At 42.2% G+C, this 19,082-nt stretch overlaps 1 protein-coding gene across 1 annotated transcript in view; it reads left to right on the top strand.

The window, feature by feature from the left end:
• Positions 1-19,082, top strand: part of LOC146821397 (kinesin-like protein KIF28) — a 777,435-nt gene that overhangs the window by 551,260 nt on the left and 207,093 nt on the right. Inside the window, exon 26 of the mRNA XM_085609842.1 lies at positions 14,699-14,849. Coding sequence (XP_085465968.1) covers positions 14,699-14,849 — 151 coding nt within the window. The remainder of the gene's footprint in view (positions 1-14,698; positions 14,850-19,082) is intronic.

Here is a 19,082-nt window from a genome sequence, read left to right as displayed (position 1 = left end):
TATGAATAAATCTTTTCCGAATTGCATAATGGGTGCACCAACTCATTCTGAATTGCAATTAGGAAGGACCATGAAAGGGTCATTCCTTCCTAATTTTGAATCACTTGAAGATATATCAATACTTTGTGATCGTAGTTGCGGTTGCAAACTATTGAAAATGTAACGACTCCTCGAAGGATGTGATAACATGATTGTGAAGAGGAAGCTGTAACTGTTGTATATCTTCCCCTTTTGAAACTGACTCGGTGACTTGAGGGGAATATTGAGTGTTTCAGTGGAGCACAGCCTGCTCCCCACAATTTTATCCCAAAGGGAAACTTTTTTTAAAGCAGCATATATTCCTTTAAGGAACGCAGGTTTTTTCTTTTTTCTTTGAAAACTTTTTGGGGAATGCAAACACACGAATAGTAGTTTGCTGTTCCTAGTAAATTGCCATCCCTTTGGAAGGGCCAAAATAACCACTTACCTCGTTATTGGGCAGGTAGAGACCCTCTTTATTAGATCTGGCATGCTCGGCGGGTTTTACCCCTAACTCTCTGCCTGTTGTTTTTATCTGTTTATGTGTTTGCTTTACCACTTTTCATTTGGATTTACTTAACTTTCGCCAGTACCGTTACGCAGGAAGGGAAGCCTTATTGATTGGCGTGGGGCTGCTGGGCTCTGGTTTTGTTTTGTTTGCCCCTCCCACTTTTCCCTTGCAAGCATCCGCCCTCACAAGGCGGATACTTATGGGATGACTGAGGCACGATCGCCACTGCTAGAAGGTCAGTAGGAAGCGGACCTTTTAACTGACTGCTGTGTGTGTGTGCTCGATGTGCTTGTGCACATGTTTTTATCTGTTTTTGTGTTTGCTTTACCACTTTTCACTTGGAGTTATTTTAATTTACTTACTTTCACCAGTACTGTCACGCAGGAATGGAAAGCTTTCCTGATCGGCGTGGTGCTGCGGGGCTCCAGGTTTTGTTTTGGTTGCCCCGCCCACTTTCTCCCCCGAATGGGATTATTGCAAGCACAACCCTCACAAGACCGGTACTTAAGGATGCCCGAGGCGTGAATGTGCAGCAGATACATGCAGTGGGCACGCTTAAGGCAAGCCCGTCTGCGCCTGTCCACGCCCACCGGGACCAAGGTCCAGGACCCCTTCCTGTTCCGAGCCATTCCCCATTAGGTACTCAAGAGACAAGCTTAGCCATCTTGACCCCGCAATAGCAGAGGAGTGCTGGCACACTATGGACATTTCCAGAGCTGGTTGTGGGTGTGGTAAGTGCATGTTTAGCCAGCCCACTGGGCTCCTAACTGAAGGAGTTAATGGGCTGGCAGCCCAACTATTACACTGTGTGACAATTAACTGCCGCTCACTGCCTAAACACAAAATGCAGATCTTCAACCTCCTTTCCGAACAGACATCGGATGTACTCTTTTTAACAGAAACTTGGCTCTTTGACATCGCGGCTCCTGGCATTTTAAATGCTATCTCTAATTGGTATGGGATTGTAAGATGTGACCGTGCCTAGCAGAGAGATGGCGGTATCGCTATTATTTTCAGACACTCTCTCCAGTGCTCATTTATGGACATGGATATAGCCAACTGTAAAGCACCCTTTTTTACTCCTAATCTATTCTGCAAGTTCAATCTTGCGGGTTTCTTAGTATGTCACCCTCTGGACAAGCTATGAAGTTTAGCATGGCACTGGTCGATCTGTTACCTTCCTTTTCACTATGTTCTAAACATCTATTTAGTGTTAGGTGATTTTAACTTGCATATTGATGATAAAGCATGTAGCATGGCTGCCTCCCTGAGGATCTGGCGACATTGCAACTGATACAGCTAGTTTAAGGCGCCTCGCATTGGTTGGCACATACTCTGGATCTGAGTTTTTTTCTAACTCTACCTCCATTATTGTGAAAGACCCTGTTCCGATCATTTGGTCAGGCCACTCTACTATACCCTTCGAGATTTTACTACCAACGCCAGCTTCTTTGTTGGAAAGATTTTTACCCTCTGAATCTCATAGATGAGCCAACTTCTCATCTGAGGCTTTTACTAACACACTTTTGCTAAACAATACGGTGTCAGGGGAGAAGGTAGATGTGGTCAATTCTGGAATGGAGAGTTAGATAACTGCATCCCTGGATAGAGTGGATCTTTAGGCTCAGATTTGCATGACAAGTGTAAAACCAACTGCAGAATGGTTTAATGCTGAGTTGGCACTCCTAAAGCAATCCTGCAAATGCTTGGAGCGGATATGGCAAAAGGAGTTTGATGCCACATACAAGACTGAGTATATAACAGCGATAAAGCACAAGCATAAACAGTTTCATATCGCATGCAGGGCTTTTTATGCTCAGAAAATTGAGGCCTCCACATATCCTACGAGAGTCCTTTTCTCCATCGTAAAATCCCTGTACTCCATGAAGCAGGTGGTGGCCTGTAACACCCCATCAGTTTAGAACTGCTATGAGATTGCACTTTTTTGTGAACAAAATATCGAAAATCTATGACTCATTTCCTCAGGAAGTCAGAGATTTCCATTTCTCTGAAGCTAGATTTGAGGTTGACCCCCTTGGGGTTGGTCTCCTCAGTTTTAAGCTTCTTTCCTGGGAATGAACTTAGGGGACTCCTAGGGAAAGTTAGGCCAGGGTCCCCTGCGGATCCAGCCCCCCCCTAAATTCCTAGTTTAGTGAATGGATGCTTTTTATCCTACCTGAGCAATCTGATCTCCATGTCTTTTATGATCACGGCCAAGGACACCGCCTCGACCATGAAAGGCATCCACTCAGGGGCCCCCACTGACCCCTGCTCTCCACACATCTACCACCGAGCCGCCATCGCACCCGAACTACAACGCACCATTAACACCACCTTCGAAACAGGCAGCTACCAGATGACTGGAAACATTGAGAAGTCAGGCCCCTGCTCAAGACGCTCACAGCAGACCTCCCCTACGCGGCCAAAGTCGCAGAGAAAACAGTCAACAGGGAACTGACACGATTCATCGAAGACAATGATGTCCTCGACCAGTCCCAATCCGGATTCCGAAGCAACCACACCACCGAGGCCACCCTACTTGCCGCCACAGACAAAATCCACACCCTCCTGGACCAAGGCCACTCCGCAGCCCTTATCCTACTGGACCTATCAGCAGCCTTCAACACCGTCTACCACCGCACACTCGTGCTAGACTACATGACGCCGGCATACAAGGACAGCCCTAGACTGAATCTGATCATTCCTCACCGGAAGAAGCCAAAGAATCAGACTACCACCCTTTCTATCCGACCCCACGACAATCAACTGCGGAGTACCACAGGGTCATAGCTGAGCCCGACCCTCTTCAACACCTACATGGCCCCACTCGCTGCCATCATCCAATAACACGGCCTCATCATCGCATCCTATGCTGATGACACCCAGCTCATCCTCTCCCTCACCAAGGACCTGACTGCCGCCAGACTCAACTTCCAGAAAGGAATGCAGAACATCGCAGTCTGGATGACCAACAGCTGCCTGAAGCTCAACTCCGAGAAGACAGAAGTCCTCGTCCTTGAAACCACCTCTTCAGCATGGGATAACACCTGGTCGCCGGTCGCCCTCGGAAGCTCACCGACCCCCTCGGACCACGCCAAAAACCTCGGCATCGTACTCGACTCCTCCCTCGCCATGAACTGACAGGTCAACGCCGTCACCTCCAGCTGCTTCAACACCCTCCGCATCCTCCGCAAGACTTTCAAGTGGATCGCCCCTGAGTCAAGGAAGACGGTCACCCACGCACTCATCACCAGCAGACTGGACGCCGGCATAAACAAAGCACTACTCCGCAAACTCCAGACAACACAGAACACCGCCGCCAGTCTCGTCCTCGGCATCCCCCGACATGAACACATCAGCCCAAACCTGCGAAAGGCTTCACTGGCTTCCCGTGGAGAATAGAGTCACCTTCAAACTCCTCACCCACGCCTACAAATGCCTACACAACACCGGACCCAAATACCTCAATGACAGAATCATCTTCCACTTACCCAAAAGAAACCTCCGATCTTCCAACCTTGCACTGGCCCATAACCCGCGTATCCACAGAGCCAGAGCTAGCGGAAGATTCTTCTCTCACATTGCGGCCAAAACCTGGAACGAGCTCCCGGCAGATGTTTGTTTGTTTATGTTTATGTTTTTGAGATTTTTATTGCGCGCAAATACCCTAGGGTGTCTCGGCGCATACAGAACTTCATAAAGACAGAGGCATCTGAAGGGATCACTGGTTGAATAACCAAGTTTTCAAGAGCTTGCGGAAAATGGTAAGGGTAGGGGAAGTTTTTATGACCAATGGGAGGGAATTCCACAGCCTGGGAGTTGCTACCAGGAAGCGTCTGTCTCCCCATGTGGAGGTTCTGGTGCGTGGTATCGGGAGCATGTGCGTGGAGGCTGATCGTAAAGTTCTTATAGGGACATAGATTTGGAAAGCGTCCTTCAGGAACTTAGGTCCTGATTCATGAATGGCTTTATAGGCAATACATAAAGCCTTGAACTTTATACGGCTCTTTACTCTCAGCCAGTGCAGATGGTATATGGCAGAAGAAGTGGGATGACGAAATGGAACGTCGAGCAGTAATCTTGCTGCCGCGTTCTGTACAGATTGCAGCTTGGCTAAGACCTGCTCCTGAGCATTAAGAAAGAGACCGTTGCCATAGTCCATTTTTGAAAAAACAAGTGTGGTGATTAAGGTTTTTACTGCAGTCGAGGGGAGATATGGCAACAACTTCTTAATTTTTCTCAACATGAAGAAGGATGATGTCGCCACTGCATTGACGTGATGCTTAAAAGAAAGTTTGTTGTCGAACAGGATACCGAGATTCCTGACCTTGGTTACTGGAGTGGGGGGGGGGGCCCATCTCACTGGGCCACCAGGTTGAAGACCACTCGGGAGAAAGCTTACCAAAGGTTAGCACCTCGGTCTTATCCGAGTTCAATTTTAAACTGTTATCTGCCATCCACGAGCTGATGGCCATCATCCCTTCCTGAAAATTAGCAGCGACTGCGGGACCGTCTTTGTGAACAGACAACACCAATTGGGTGTCGTCAGCATAGGTGGTTAACAGCAGGCTGTGAGCTTTTATAACCCTCGCCAAATCCGCCACATATATATTAAATAATGTGGGGCTTAGCGAGGATCCCTGAGGGACCCCGCAGGGGAGAGAGAAAGTGGGTGAGTAGAAATTACCCAGTTTCACTGCTTGAGTTCGGTTGGCCAGAAACGAAGCAATGAGATCTTTTGCACGATGAGTTACACCAATGGATGCGACACGGTCGACCAAGATGGAGTGGTCGACCGTGTCGAAGGCGGCGGACAGATCAAGGAGCACCAAAACCGCCGCCCCCCCCTGATCCATGATGGTCCTGATCTCATCAGAAGCCTTTATCAAGGCCGTTTCCGTGCCATGATATTTCCTGAACCCAAATTGAGTATCATCTAAAAGATTGTGATGGTCAATGAACTCGGAGAGTTGCAGGTTCATAGCTGACTCGAAGATTTTGGCCGGGAATGGTAGACAGGCGATAGGCCTATAACTGGCTGAATCAGTAGGATCCAGAGACGGTTTTTTCAAAAGAGGTTTAATAACTGCTTCTTTCCAGACTTCCGGATAGACACCTGCTTGAAAGATGGAGTTACAGAGGTCCGTTAAGGGAGGTGCTATAACCTCAGTGAGAGTGTTCAATATCACGGAGGGGCAAGGGTCCAAAGGGGAGCCAGATTTAATAGAAGTGACCAACCTGCTAATGTGTTCAGTTGAAACCGGGAGAAAATTGGTGAACTTGGGCAACAGAGCAAGCGGGGAGGGAGAATGATGAGTAGATCTTGGCGACTTTAGTAAAAAAGAAGGTGGCCAATGCATTGCACAGAACTTGAGAAGGTTCCGTCAGAGGGTCTGTAGGGGGGTTGGAGAGGGCATCAACTACCTGGTACAACTTATTAGCTGAATTTTGAGCTGATTCAATTTGGGCGAGAAAAAAGATACTCTTGCACTTCACAATGGATTTTTTGTACAGTGCAAGGGCATCCTTATAGGTCTGCCTATCGACAGGGTTATAATGCCTTCTCCACCGCCTTTCCAGGTTCCTACAATGTTGGCGTTGTAAGCGAAGATCGTCCGTGAACCACGGGGCAGAAGGTGATGCCCTGTTCGAAGTAAAAGATTTGGCCGGAACCACATGGTTAACTGCATCAGAAATCCATTTCTGGTATCTGCTGGACGTTGCGCTGGGATTAAGAGAAACCTCGTACCGGGAGTCTATTAGAGTCTGGGAAAGAAGTAGGTGATCGAAATTATTCCAGGTTCTAGAGCTGATGGAAATGCGGGGCATGGATTTGACGAGGTTGCGATTGTTAGCCTGGATGTCAGACGCGCCCTCTCCCTGAACACCTTCAGGAAGACTCTGAAGACCTGGCTCTTCGGCTAAGCAGATCTTCTGACCCCCCCCCCCTCCCCTCCGCACCGTGAGACCCTCACGGGTGAGGAGCATGCTTACAATTCCCTGATTGATTGATTGATTGGTTTTACTCAGTTTTACCTCTGAAATGGAAACAGGCGTCGTTGTGCTCCTTCTAAAAATAAAAACTCCTTAATTTGAGACCAATCTCACTGCAGCCTTTCTTCACATAAGTGATGGAAAAACTTGTTAACAGTCAACTTATTACGTTCATTGGGGCCAATAATCTGCTACATCCGATGCAGTCAGGGTTTTGGGCACACCACTCCACAGAGTCGGTCTTATAGCTGGCATCAGAGTCACTCAAGCGATGTGGTGATGAAGGTCAGACAGCAGCACTAATATTGCTGGATTTGAGCGCTGCCTTTGACATCAAGTTTCTAGAGTGAGGAAGGCCAGGATGGGCAGCTGCTCCTTTGGTTTTCTGGCAGCAAAGCTCTGGAACTCTCTGCCTCGTCATCTAAGGATGGAACCTTCGGAAATAGTCTTCCGTAAGCGGCTAAAAACCTGGCTTTATCAATCCGCTCTGTAACAGGGTAACATTGAGTAGGAAGGGAGTAGAATGCCTGTCGCTCTTGCGTTCTGTCGGTAGGTGGGATTATTGGTGGTAGGTTTTTTGTCGCTGTCTGTATAGAAATGACGCAGCACAGCCCACTCATCGACGGCCTCCTTGAGGAAGATGCAGGTCCTCGTATCGCAGCCTCTCAGGTCCTCTGAACCGCTGCTGCATGCCGTATCCTCGACACAGGATCTCCCAATGCTCAGCAACCAGTATTTAAGGTACTCTTGTTGAGTGGGCCTAGCTTGGTTTGTGTATCCCGCCCGTGCTCCGTCATGGTCTGCCTGAACTTGTGACTTTGTTCCTGTCCAGCAGAACCAGATAAACACAGTTGGCGTATAGTGCTTCTAGACACTATTTTTGCTTTAAACTTGAAAATTGTTTATCTCTGGTACTACTGATTGGATTTTTGTCATTTTTGTGTCAAATGTATTAGATTTTGCTCTTTTTTTCAGAATTGGTGTGGGATTTTTCTTCTGTTGTGTTTTTATTGTATTACTTTACACATTGCCTCTAAGTTAAGCCTGTAAGCCTGACTGCTTCATGCCATGCTAACAAAGGATTAAGCATAGGTTAATTTGGTGTTTGATTGTGATTTCACCCTGACAGAAATTATGGCTGCTTCCTGAGTAGGGATCCACTCCCTCAACCAATGACCCAATTCCCAACAGTGGTAAATGAATACGGGCCCTATGGGAGGGGTGTGGCAGGGGAAGTAAAGGTAGAAGAGGAAGGGTTTTTCTGGCAGGGGCAGCATTGTATGCTCCCTCCATCAGACAAAAATGAAGAATGAAACATGGCTGCTGCTGCCAAAGCCTCATGCAATTTTTCCAGCTGGAATTACCGGCCAGAAAAATTGGGTTTGATTCTCCAACACCCTAAAAACTGAGGGGCAGATTTACAAGAAAGTGACTCAGTGCGGAACGCAAGTCATTTGGCTGTGCCGCACTGAGTCACTTTTAGAGCACAGGAATGCGACACATTTACAACAATATGTCACATCTCTGTGCTTCCCCATGCGCTGGCGCACAAACTGCTGCCATGCGCCAGCGCAGGCACCCTTGCACTTTCGGGGCCGCGCGGGCGCTTTGATGTTCTCCATGAGGCTTCAAAAGATTGAAGCAGTTAAAACAAGCATTGGCATAGCCAATAGGTCTCGCTTTTGGGACCTTATAAGTATTTAGTTATGCAACTGTTGCATGGCTAAACACTTATAAGGTCCCAAAGGCGAGACCTATTGGCTATGCCAATGCTTGTTGTTTGTTTGTGGGTCTGTTTTATGTTCATCTGGTTTACTGTTGATTTCTTTGATAATAAAACAAACATTACCTGCAGCAGGTTCGGATCCGTGCAGTCTTCCATACCTTGCAAAACACTTATACAATATGTCTGTTCAAAACTGCCCCAATTGGCAATCATAGGACACTTTTTTAGTTTCTAATTTACTAATAAAGGCAACTTCTATTTTGGTGCTCAGGTCTATTTGTTGTCCCATTCCAACTCTGTCAAGTGCACATTATGCTTGCAACTTGTTCATTCAGGTTCCATGACATTTTGGTTTTGGACTGGTAAGAGAGTTGCTGACTAGGCATTGTTGATAAGTTACTGTTTGTTAATCTGGGTCCTGATAAAAATTACACTCTTGCATACATTTAGTGTAAGCACAGCAGTCTGACAAACATTACCAGAAGTTAGCCATCATACTGTGTTTTTGTGTGTAAGAGCATCATATGCCAGTGGCACCACAGAGTTCTTAATGGTAATGCATTTATTGTGTTTCAGTTTAAAATCTGACCTTGGCAAATGTAGGAGGATAGATGGACAAGGGAGGTAGTGCAAAAAGTGAGAGCCAGAGGAATCATTTAGTGACCCCTAAAATCAAAGGTTTAAGTATATATATAAAGACGGTGTTATTTCAAACTTAACATTGTTGGTTGGAGCTAGCTGAGCCATTGTCTCATTCACTGAATGTTGTGGGCTCAAGCTCTCAGGGTCTCTATAATTGATTCTAAACATTAACGTGGACACTTAGGTGGTTCACACCTGGCCAAATATAGATATAGGCTGAATGGGAGTTTTCTATCTATTGATCTATTAGGCATGGAGAAACATCAATAGAAACAAGCATTGTCAAAGCAAATTCATTTGTTGCACACAATTTGAACTGACTAGACTCCCTCCCTGTCAGACAGTTTTTACACAGCAGTGCAACTCAACCAGTTTATGCACAGCAGTGAAACCTCAACGGCATCAGTGCAGGGTCGTCAGTGACACAGCCAGCCAATATAGTCATGTAAACCTCTGAAGAGAAGAAGATCCACATTTAAAGATTTTAGTATGTGTAACCCTTTACTAGGGTGATATGTTTCACAGTACAAGGCCTTTGTCAAATCATGGTTTGTCAAAGGTGGTGTATGCCAAAAACCATCACTATTAAAGGATTACAAGCACTTTCACAAAGGCGATGTATGCCGAAAAGCATCACCTTTGAAGGATTATAAGCACTGAAATCTTGGAGTGGTCTTCTTCGCAGCAGATGTTTACATGGATATATACGTGTGTGTTTATAAATGCATGTGTGCAATATATATGCAATATTATATAGTTATAATTAGGATTGCGAAAGATTGTAATTCCTCAGATTTCTGACTGCTAATAACTTTGCTAATGTTTGATGAATCTCCAGGAAACTTTGCAGACCTATTCTTTCTTCTACATTGGCTGATGATGCATGTTTTTGGTGACTAGTTAAAGGGGCACAAAGGAAAAAGGGGAGGGATTCTAAAACATGGTTTGCCACCAAATAATTTTCCATAGACTTTTGAAACAGATGTAGCAACAAAACAGCTGAACGAATTTGCATGACATTTGACAATAATATAGTTTATGATGTGGAAAGGATCCTTTTTGTTATTAGGTCTAAATTTGTGCAGTTGTTTTGAGTAATAAGGGACAGAAACTTAGTGATATGTTGGGCTGCATATAAAGCAGGGCCTTAGCAGCATACCACAGTACATGGCAATAACTAAATGAAATATTATTGGTTAATTAAAGCCCTTGCCAAATAAAAAGACATTGGTTAATTAAAGCCCTTACAAAAAAGGACAGCCATTTTGTTTAGACCACACTTTATCTTTGTTCTGTGTTTTAATGCCAAATATAGCTTATTACTCTTTTTGTAAAGTATAGAAAGATATTAGGCAGTTTAGCAATGTCTGTAGAGTGATGGAAAAATATTTTCATTGATGTATATATTTTTTTTAAAGTTTATGTACCGCTGTACTTTCTTGAGCATATCTATAAAGTACCACCGTATTTATTGAAATCTAAAAAAAAATCTATGTAGGATTAAATAAAATTAGACATAATATAGAGTGGCTCTTAAAAGAGCCTTTGGTTTATATATGTTTATCAAGGCTGGTTATTAGGTTTGAAATGAAAATATGATTTACATAGGCTTGATAAATGTACACCATTAGGAAAATACAGTACTGCATCAACATATTTCATATTGAAATGAAAAACGGAAGATATTTTGTGATTGCAAAGGAATGCAGACACTGCCTTGTTCACATGTCTTCAGGACTTTTCAAACTCAGCAGCATTTACAGTAGACCCCTTTCCAATTTTGTCTTTGAGAAATATTTGAGTACACCAAATGTGTGTTCGTAAACATAGACATTAAGATGGAAAATGTCTCCTTCGTCTCAATTTCCAATCTAACTCCGGTTAAGTGTCCTATAGCATTGCCACCACAGCAGTGGCGGCTTCTCCGCTATGGTGGAGGAACGTCGCCAACCCTGCCAGCAGCTTCATAATGTCAATTATAAAGCGATAATAATACGTGTTTATTATCATTTTATTTTTCCTTTCCTGCAGTGTCTTGTGGGCGGGGTCATCAAGGGGACAGTCACAGGAGGAGTGGTTGCACTGCACTCAGTGCGCATAGCAATTTGGTCGGCTGTCTCAGGATGGCTAAACCATCATGTGCACTGACATCTCCCCGTTGGGGTGGAAAATAAGCCAGGTCAGGCCAAACCCAGCGCTTCTCTCATGCATGAGGGAAGTGCTGGGATTGTCACAGGGGAGTATGGGAGCTTTCACAGAAAGGAGAAAAGCGGCTTTTGGCAAGGAGAAGGTAAGTTCTTTTTTTTCTTTATTTTTGTCATCTGTCTATCCCCCCATCTCACACACCTCCCCCACCCTGTCACTCTGGCGTGAAAACAGCCACTACTGCACCACAATAGATAACCATGAAGTGTTGATGTTTACAATTACTAAGAGAAGAGGGTAGAGGGAATAACTTATTCCATTCCAAACCTCTTTCACCAATCCATGTTAGTTAAATTCCTTTAAACCTAAATTATTTTCAACACCTGATTTCTTAGCATGATATCTGGCCCAAAAAATGAAAGTGTACCCAGCTAACCAAACCCTAACCATCTTGCACATACACTGATATAAAAGAATAAGGAACACAGAGGCAGACAAACAGATATATAGAGAATTAGATGATTGGCCATTAGGAAACTACATCATACCAACGATTTCATTTTGGAAGGAGGACAATTATTGGTGTGAATAAAGTGTGTCTTATAGTGACTATGAAACCACCATAAGGCACATGTTTAACTTACCTTACACTTAACATTTATCTCTACATTAATTACAATTTAGTATTTCAAATACCTGAACAAATATGGTTAATATTTGTAGAAGCTCTTTATATTGTGAGACATTTGGTTAGTTCTGAAAAAAATGTCCTTCTTTTTTCTTTTAATTTCAAATAAACAATACCTTAACAAACAACATTATATGATTAGAAACACGTTAAAAACATTGGAAATTCAATGAAATAAAGGTTTAAGATTAGTCATAATTAGGAAAACAAAAAAAACATTTCTATACAAAATCAGCTTAGATTACACAAACCTTGGAAATTGAAAAGTTACAGTTATAATTTAAAGTTATAATTTGAGCCTTGCCCAAAACTAACTATAACTTGAGCACCTCCGTACAGAGTCGTGTCAGCTCATTAGCCAGGCTAACCTACTAACCTAACTATAACTCGACATCTATCATGCACAATCTTCTCATAAATTATGTAATCTGAGGTGGCATGAGTGTAGATATGAATTCTTTAATTTAACATGATATAACTGCGGCAACATGAAAGGGTATAAACAGTACATGGGGAAGGTACAAGTTATATAATTAATTTAGTCTGGCTAAGTAATAGTAAGTTTTGGCCGGTTTATCGCTCTAGGTCAAAGTTAATTATGAAAATCAGCGTCGTTTGCGTGATCGTTTTGCTTTCAGGAGTGGTTCCTCAATAGTACTATGTTATCTCTGTTAAATTGTAAAATTATATTTACACCAAAGAATTAATTTTTATTTAAAATATAGATTCAGGGTTTCATGCCTAATTTTTTTTTTTAATGGTAAATGTGTTAGTATTGTAACTTTAGGTTATGTTTGTGAATTATATGGGTACCGCAATAGGGAAGTGGTAGTATCGAGATGCAACCGGGGTACTTTCACATTTGTAAAACAGCATTTAATTGGCTTACAACTCTGACAGTTGCAGGAAACAGTAAGTGTATACCCCTTATCCCCATTCAATTCTTCAAAGAAGTTTTGGACATCTCCAATGGCTGGAGAAGATGATACTGTGCTGTTGCAACAGGAGGAAGAAGAGGTGGTGCGGAGGATAAAAATGTAAAGATTCCATTGTATGGGAATTTTTTTCTTGGCTACCTGGAGGGAACAAAGTCAACTCCGAACTTGTTACATGCAACCTAAGTACAAAAAGTTATTTCCTGTTAGTACATTAAACAATAGTCCTTTGGTACCACTGGAAGGAAAAAACACCTGCAATAAATTGATTCCACCAGGTTGGCGTGTGCATAAAGAAGGCGTCGGAAGGAGACAAAAGAGGCTGAAGCAGAAAGATGAGCAGTGACCACTTCATTTGTTAAAGCAACATCTTTGACTTCTTCTGGTTCATCAGCACCTTCACCACCACCTGCTCCATCTGCCCCTTCAGTAACATTTTATAAATCTTCTTCTCCATCAGCACCTCCACCAACACCTGGTGCATTTGTCCCTCCAGCAATACCTGTTCCTGGTACAGCAAAATAGGGCACAATTCCCAAACGTAAAGTTAGACCAAATGTCTAACTTAGACCAAAAGTCTAACTTTACTACTTTTTGGTAGTCACAAAGGTCAGTTACAACCAGAAACTTTACTACTAGTAAAGTTACTAGTAGTATGTTTACTAGTAGCAAATGTACTAGTAGTAAAGTTACTAGTAGCAACTTATCTTTGTGAATACCAAAAAGTAGTAAAGTTTAACTTTTGGTCTAAGTTAGACTTTTGGACTAACTTTAAATCTGTGAAGAGGGCCCTTACTGTCTCCTGTGCCATACAGTCATTGTTGTGAGAGAGAGAAATATGACCATCCATCATGAGGTTTTCTTGGCTCACTAGTGTCATCCCCTGCACCATTAGTTTCTTTTTTTTGCGTCTTTCTTGCCCTCCTGTTTCTTGTTGAGACTATTGTTTTGGTTAGTTGTGATGAGCTTGTAGAAAAATATACCCCACAAATCTAACACAACAAGGAGAAAATATTTTCAGACCTAACCAAATGTCTCAAAAGATAAAGCATTTTTACCAATGTTAACCATATGTTTTGCAAGGTTCATAAATAATACATTTCATTTATTATAGCGATAAATGGTAAGTGTAAGGTAAGTTAAACATGTGCCTTAAGGTGACTACATTGTAGATAGTAAGTTAATATTAGACTACTACACTGATATCTGATTGTATTTAATAAATGTAACACAGTCAGTCCATCATTGTTTTCCTTTTTGTGTGTTTTAAGACAAAACTGCCATTTCTGTTACACTACTATCTCATCATTTAGAAAATTTACAGTTCCAGATGATCATATGGTGGTAGTCACTGTGAAACCCTTGGAAAAAACAAATCAATTGGATTGTGAAAAAACTGATGTAATCACCAAACAATAAAAGTATATTCCACTACAATGTTTTGGCGTCCAGCTTCCTCAGGTAGTACAAGAGAGTTTGCTTAGTGGCAGCAGAGCTGACACTGCTGGATTTTCAAAAAGCATCATGAGTGAAGGTTCCATTTGGGATGTGGAATCAATGCAGTCCTGAGATCTCTTGAGATAGTCAGTAATCAGGTGGCTTTGTCAGTTCTCTTGAGTACATCTGAATGCAATGACTCATATCCTATGGGATCCTGATTTTTGCCCTGGCTAGCACTTGGTTTCTTGTGATCCTTCATCTTCTGAGGTAGATGTGTTTGTATATCAATGTATGTGAACAGTACCATAGAAAGGATGTGATTGATGGTGGTAGGAGAAAGAGACAAATAATGATACATGTTATTGGGTATGGTGCACGTAAAAATTATTTGCCTCCACAGAGTAACGATCTTGTGCCTCTTAAAACCATGTTTGTCAAGATAGCTCCTTTTATAACCACAACCCATTGTCTCTTATTTTGTTTTACCTCACTGAGTGAAGGTTATCTCTTTTGTATTTTATCTGCAAATAATGCACATTTTTAAGAAAATTTGAAAGAAAGGGTGTGACTACATGCGTGATAGCTTAACTGTCTTGCAGGATACGAATAACCATCTCTCTGAGCTCTACCTCAAACTATTGAAGCTGGAACAGGAAACAGAACTTCTCAGGGATATCAACCGAGCCTTAAGAGGAGAGAACCTATTTCTGAAGGAATCTCAAAAGAAGACTGACAGAGAACCTCAAGAAGGTTAGTGATTGCAAAGCATTCATTTTAGTGTGTAGTGACATAAAAACACAGAACTTTCAATAACCAAGCAATAGCATATTGTTGAGTAGGTTGGATTGCTTCCAACAGCTTACTTTACAAAAGCAAACCTTAAAATTGTACAAATGATTGAAATCATAATACACAATCCAGAACAGATGAGGGCAAGTCAGAGACAGTCCAGTGGATACAGGAGACTGCCCCATCTTCACTGAATCTACCGTCAGATCTCTTATGCCACCTCTTCTAGATAGATACATTTACTTGGATACCCACAGCCAGTTGGACAGTGAGGGGAAAGATGAGCATCTCAAACAAAAGGCTACCAGGGTTAGAAACAGCTCTTTGAAAATGAATCAAATGAGGCTGGCAATAGGATTTCCAGACCCATCCAGTCTGCGCAAACCTGAATGTTGTACTAGAATTGGTTTGCACTATTGTCAAATATTTTTACAAAAGATATTACTATTACATGTGTTGCTGCGATCTGTGATCCTGGGTGTATTGTGAGTTTTGTGACAGTTGTGTACTGTGGGGCACCATAAATCATTAGACATTAAGATTGGTTTCTAAATTGCATGTGCGTTTCTGCTTCCAAAATGTTTACAAAGGTGAGTTCTGTTTCAGGTCCTGGAAATACCTCAGCCAGTGCTTAATTTGTTTAAAAAAACAAGGAAAAACAATAAGTGCCAGGGCACTTATCAGGAGGCCACTGCAGCTTGTGCCACCCATTACCTCTGCCAGCGCTGCCAATGACAATACCAACGCAACTACTAACCATCACACTTCTACAAGTGTGACAGTTCAGATTATTCTGGACCCCCAAAAGCAACTAAAATGGCATGGGTGGCAAGTATTAGTTATTTTTATGTCTTGCTTGCGACAGCGCATGTACTCTGCCTTGCAAGAGCTATTGGGACAGATGTATCAATAATCCATTTTGCGATTTCCTAATTGCGAATTCTTGTGATTGTGAAAATCACAAAATGGAATGCATGAAAGTGTGTTTAACACTTTCTGCGATTCCTAAGGGATCGCAAATTACCTACCTCATGAATATTAGTGAGGTAGGTCGCAATTTGCGACCCCCTAGTGCTGGCGTCAGTAGACCACCATGTCCTTGATTGCTTTTAAATAAAGAAATCTTTTTTTTGTAAAGCAGCCCATCTTCCTTAAAGGAAAACGGGATGCTTTACAAAAGAGCAAATGAAAAATGTTCCTTTGATTTTCTAAGAGCAGGCAGTGGTACTTGGGACGACTGCCTGCTCTTAGAAAATGCATTTTCAGACATTGAGAAAGGAGAAGGGGTCCCTTGTGGAGCCCTTCCCATTTGAGAACTGGTTACCACCTACTTGAAGTAGGTGGTAAAATGCGAATGTTTTGTGACTGCATTTCGGTCACAAAACGTTCATACATACCGATGCAATTCGGTATTGGGAAGGGACGCCCTAAACCAGTCCCTTCCTAAAAGCGAATCGCAAACCCATTTTGCGTTAACAGGTTACCAAATCGCAAAATAGGGTTTGCTGCATCAGAAAGGCATTTGCATTTGCATTGCATTTGCAAACGGCCAATTCTGCGAATCGGCCGTTTGAGTAGGCAAAAAATGCTTGAAGCATATCGTTCATTGTATACAAGGGGCTCGCAGCCTGCCCATTGCTTAACATTCATTGGCCTCATTGCACTCTTATTTGTGGCCTTCTAATTGGCCAGTGTGTGCTGGCTTCACTTCCTCTTCTTTCGGCTGGAACAAGGACCAAGTACTGATTGCCTCATCTTGATTGAAATCCTTCTGCTGATTGCTCCGTGATTGGGGAACTACTTTTATTTCTTCTTCTTCTTCTTCTTCTTTTTCTTCTTTCTTCTTTCTTCTTCTTCTTCTTCTTCTTCTTCTTCTTCTTCTTCTTCTTCTTCTTCTCTGTCCTCCTTGTTCAGCCTTTTGTCATTTGTAGCTATGTTTTACTATGCCACAAGCACTTCAAGAACACTTTTCTCCTCTGAAACGGATCTTTATTGTGGCAACATATGTTATCTGCTTTAATTGTGAAAACAGATGTTATCTGCTTCCATATGTATTTCCAATAAGACATGGACATGAGTGCAATTTATTTCTTTATGTGAAAAGATTTATTGTCAAATTTTATATTTCTTCTTTTTCACTCATCAGGAGATTAACTGATTTGCTCAGACAGGGTTGCTGTGCTGAGACCTAAAAAGCACTGGCAAAGCCAATAGGTTTTGCCTTTAAGACTACCGGCTCTGCCATTGCCTTTTGTCCAAGCTGTACAGAAGAGGTGCCCAACCTTAACTGCGATAAGAGCTACTTGTGTAACTTGAAAATCATCTTGAGTTGCACATATTAATGTCATAATAGTTACCATATGAGACAAGAGACCACTAGTGACGCCTCTCTGCCCTCTTACCACTAGTAATCACATCCATGCATCAGGCCAGCAATAAAGTAAAAACGGCTTTGCCAATTTGAAATGCCTTTACCTGTGTAATACATAACACCCATTGCTGCAATGGCCCTGGGACCAATGTACTGATGTTAGTAAAAGGTCTCCCCAACGCTACATGATTTATCACTCAAATATCAGCTTTAAATATATCTTATAAATTCAATCATTTTCCCCCAAACATCAGCTTATGAGTTCTGAAAATAGGTACGTTTTTGTTTCGAAAACACAGTTTTCAATTTTGATACTCATATATTAATTTAGCCAAGCAAAATCTTCTAAGTTATTAGTCTGGACTGTACACGGTAGAGCTACTTAGTGGTAGCTGTAGAGCTATCAGTAGCTTATGAGCTATTTGTAGGAGACGTTTGTAGTGCAGCAAAGGCATTGCTGACTTTGGCAATGATTTGTAGCCATGCTTTGCAGCATGACTAAAAAAAGGACTATGATACATCCAGAGCTAATGCACTTTTTGAAAAAAAAAACATTAGCACTGGCTCTCTCATAGCACCTTATAAAATTAGTTTTAGCCACACTGCAAAGCATGCGTGCTGCTCTACAGCAAGGCTACAAAACATTGCTACAACCAATAGCTCTCATAAGCAAGACCTATTGGCTTTGCAAATGCTTGTTACCGTATATCAATTAGTAAACAGCTGTTTAGACAAACAGCATCACCAAGTTGCAGACTCTCAAAAGTGCCTGTGCCGAGCACCGGAAACCACCGCCTCAAATTAAGTACCGAGATAAGTATATAAAACAATAACATTGGGCCAGGTCTCATAACCAGTATTACAATGAAGTGCCAGGGAACACAGATTCAACAATCTGTTCGTTTTAGAGCTTGGAGCTCTACTTTTAAAATGATGCAACATCACTCCTGATAGCAAGAGTGTAGTCTCCTGTTCTGACAGGGTGTCCTGCAAATAACATTATGGTGTTCTGTACAAGTAAATGCAGCATGAACTGAACAATAATTACAGAAATCTGTTCCTTAGGCACCAATTTCTACTCATTTTCCAAAACTATTTGGGGAACCCCTTAATACATTGTCAACGTTGTTGTCCTATTAGGTGGGGATCATTGCAACCGACAAAGTGTGCTCAAATTGTACTATTTGCCACTAATTGTCTAAAATGCTAAAAACTCAAATTCCACATCGTACCAGGTCTAATTACAAAATATATATAAAAATGCTAAATTTGCCATTCATGCTCCTACAATTCCTTGAGGGTAAGTGCTCAAATCATATAATGTTGAAACTAATGTTACTCTTTTCTCTGATACATTATTAGCTGGATACTTTACAAAGAACCGTCGCCTCGTATTCCACATTGTAATTGTACTACAACAGGGAAGGGTTCCCTCACAAGTAATTTAGACCTTGACTCCAAAGATGGATATGTCCCTGTTGCTCAAATGTGAATTTACCTTGAAAAGACAAAGGACATGAGGCATTTGGCAAAACAGGAATAGTTGGTTTAATTAAACACGTTAGCCAGGAGCACAGTTACAGAAGCAGGTCTGAGAACTGTCTCAAAATACAATCAATGTGAACAGGGTTTTATACATTTCTTTGGGTATCATAAAGTACTTCATTAGATCCTTTTTTGCTAAAAGAATGCAGCCTTGCCTGTGGAGTCATAAATAAGACCCCTGATAACAAATGCAAATGGGTCTCAACCTTGTGTGGACACAATGGAGGCCAGCGGGTAACATATTCAGATGTCCGGCATGAGAGGTCCATGATCACTGC

Source organism: Triturus cristatus, chromosome 6 (assembly GCF_964204655.1).
Source record: "Triturus cristatus chromosome 6, aTriCri1.1, whole genome shotgun sequence".
In the NCBI taxonomy this organism is placed as follows: Eukaryota; Metazoa; Chordata; class Amphibia; order Caudata; family Salamandridae; genus Triturus; species Triturus cristatus.
Note: the sequence above shows the minus strand (reverse complement) of the source record. Positions and strands in the feature narration are given on the sequence as shown.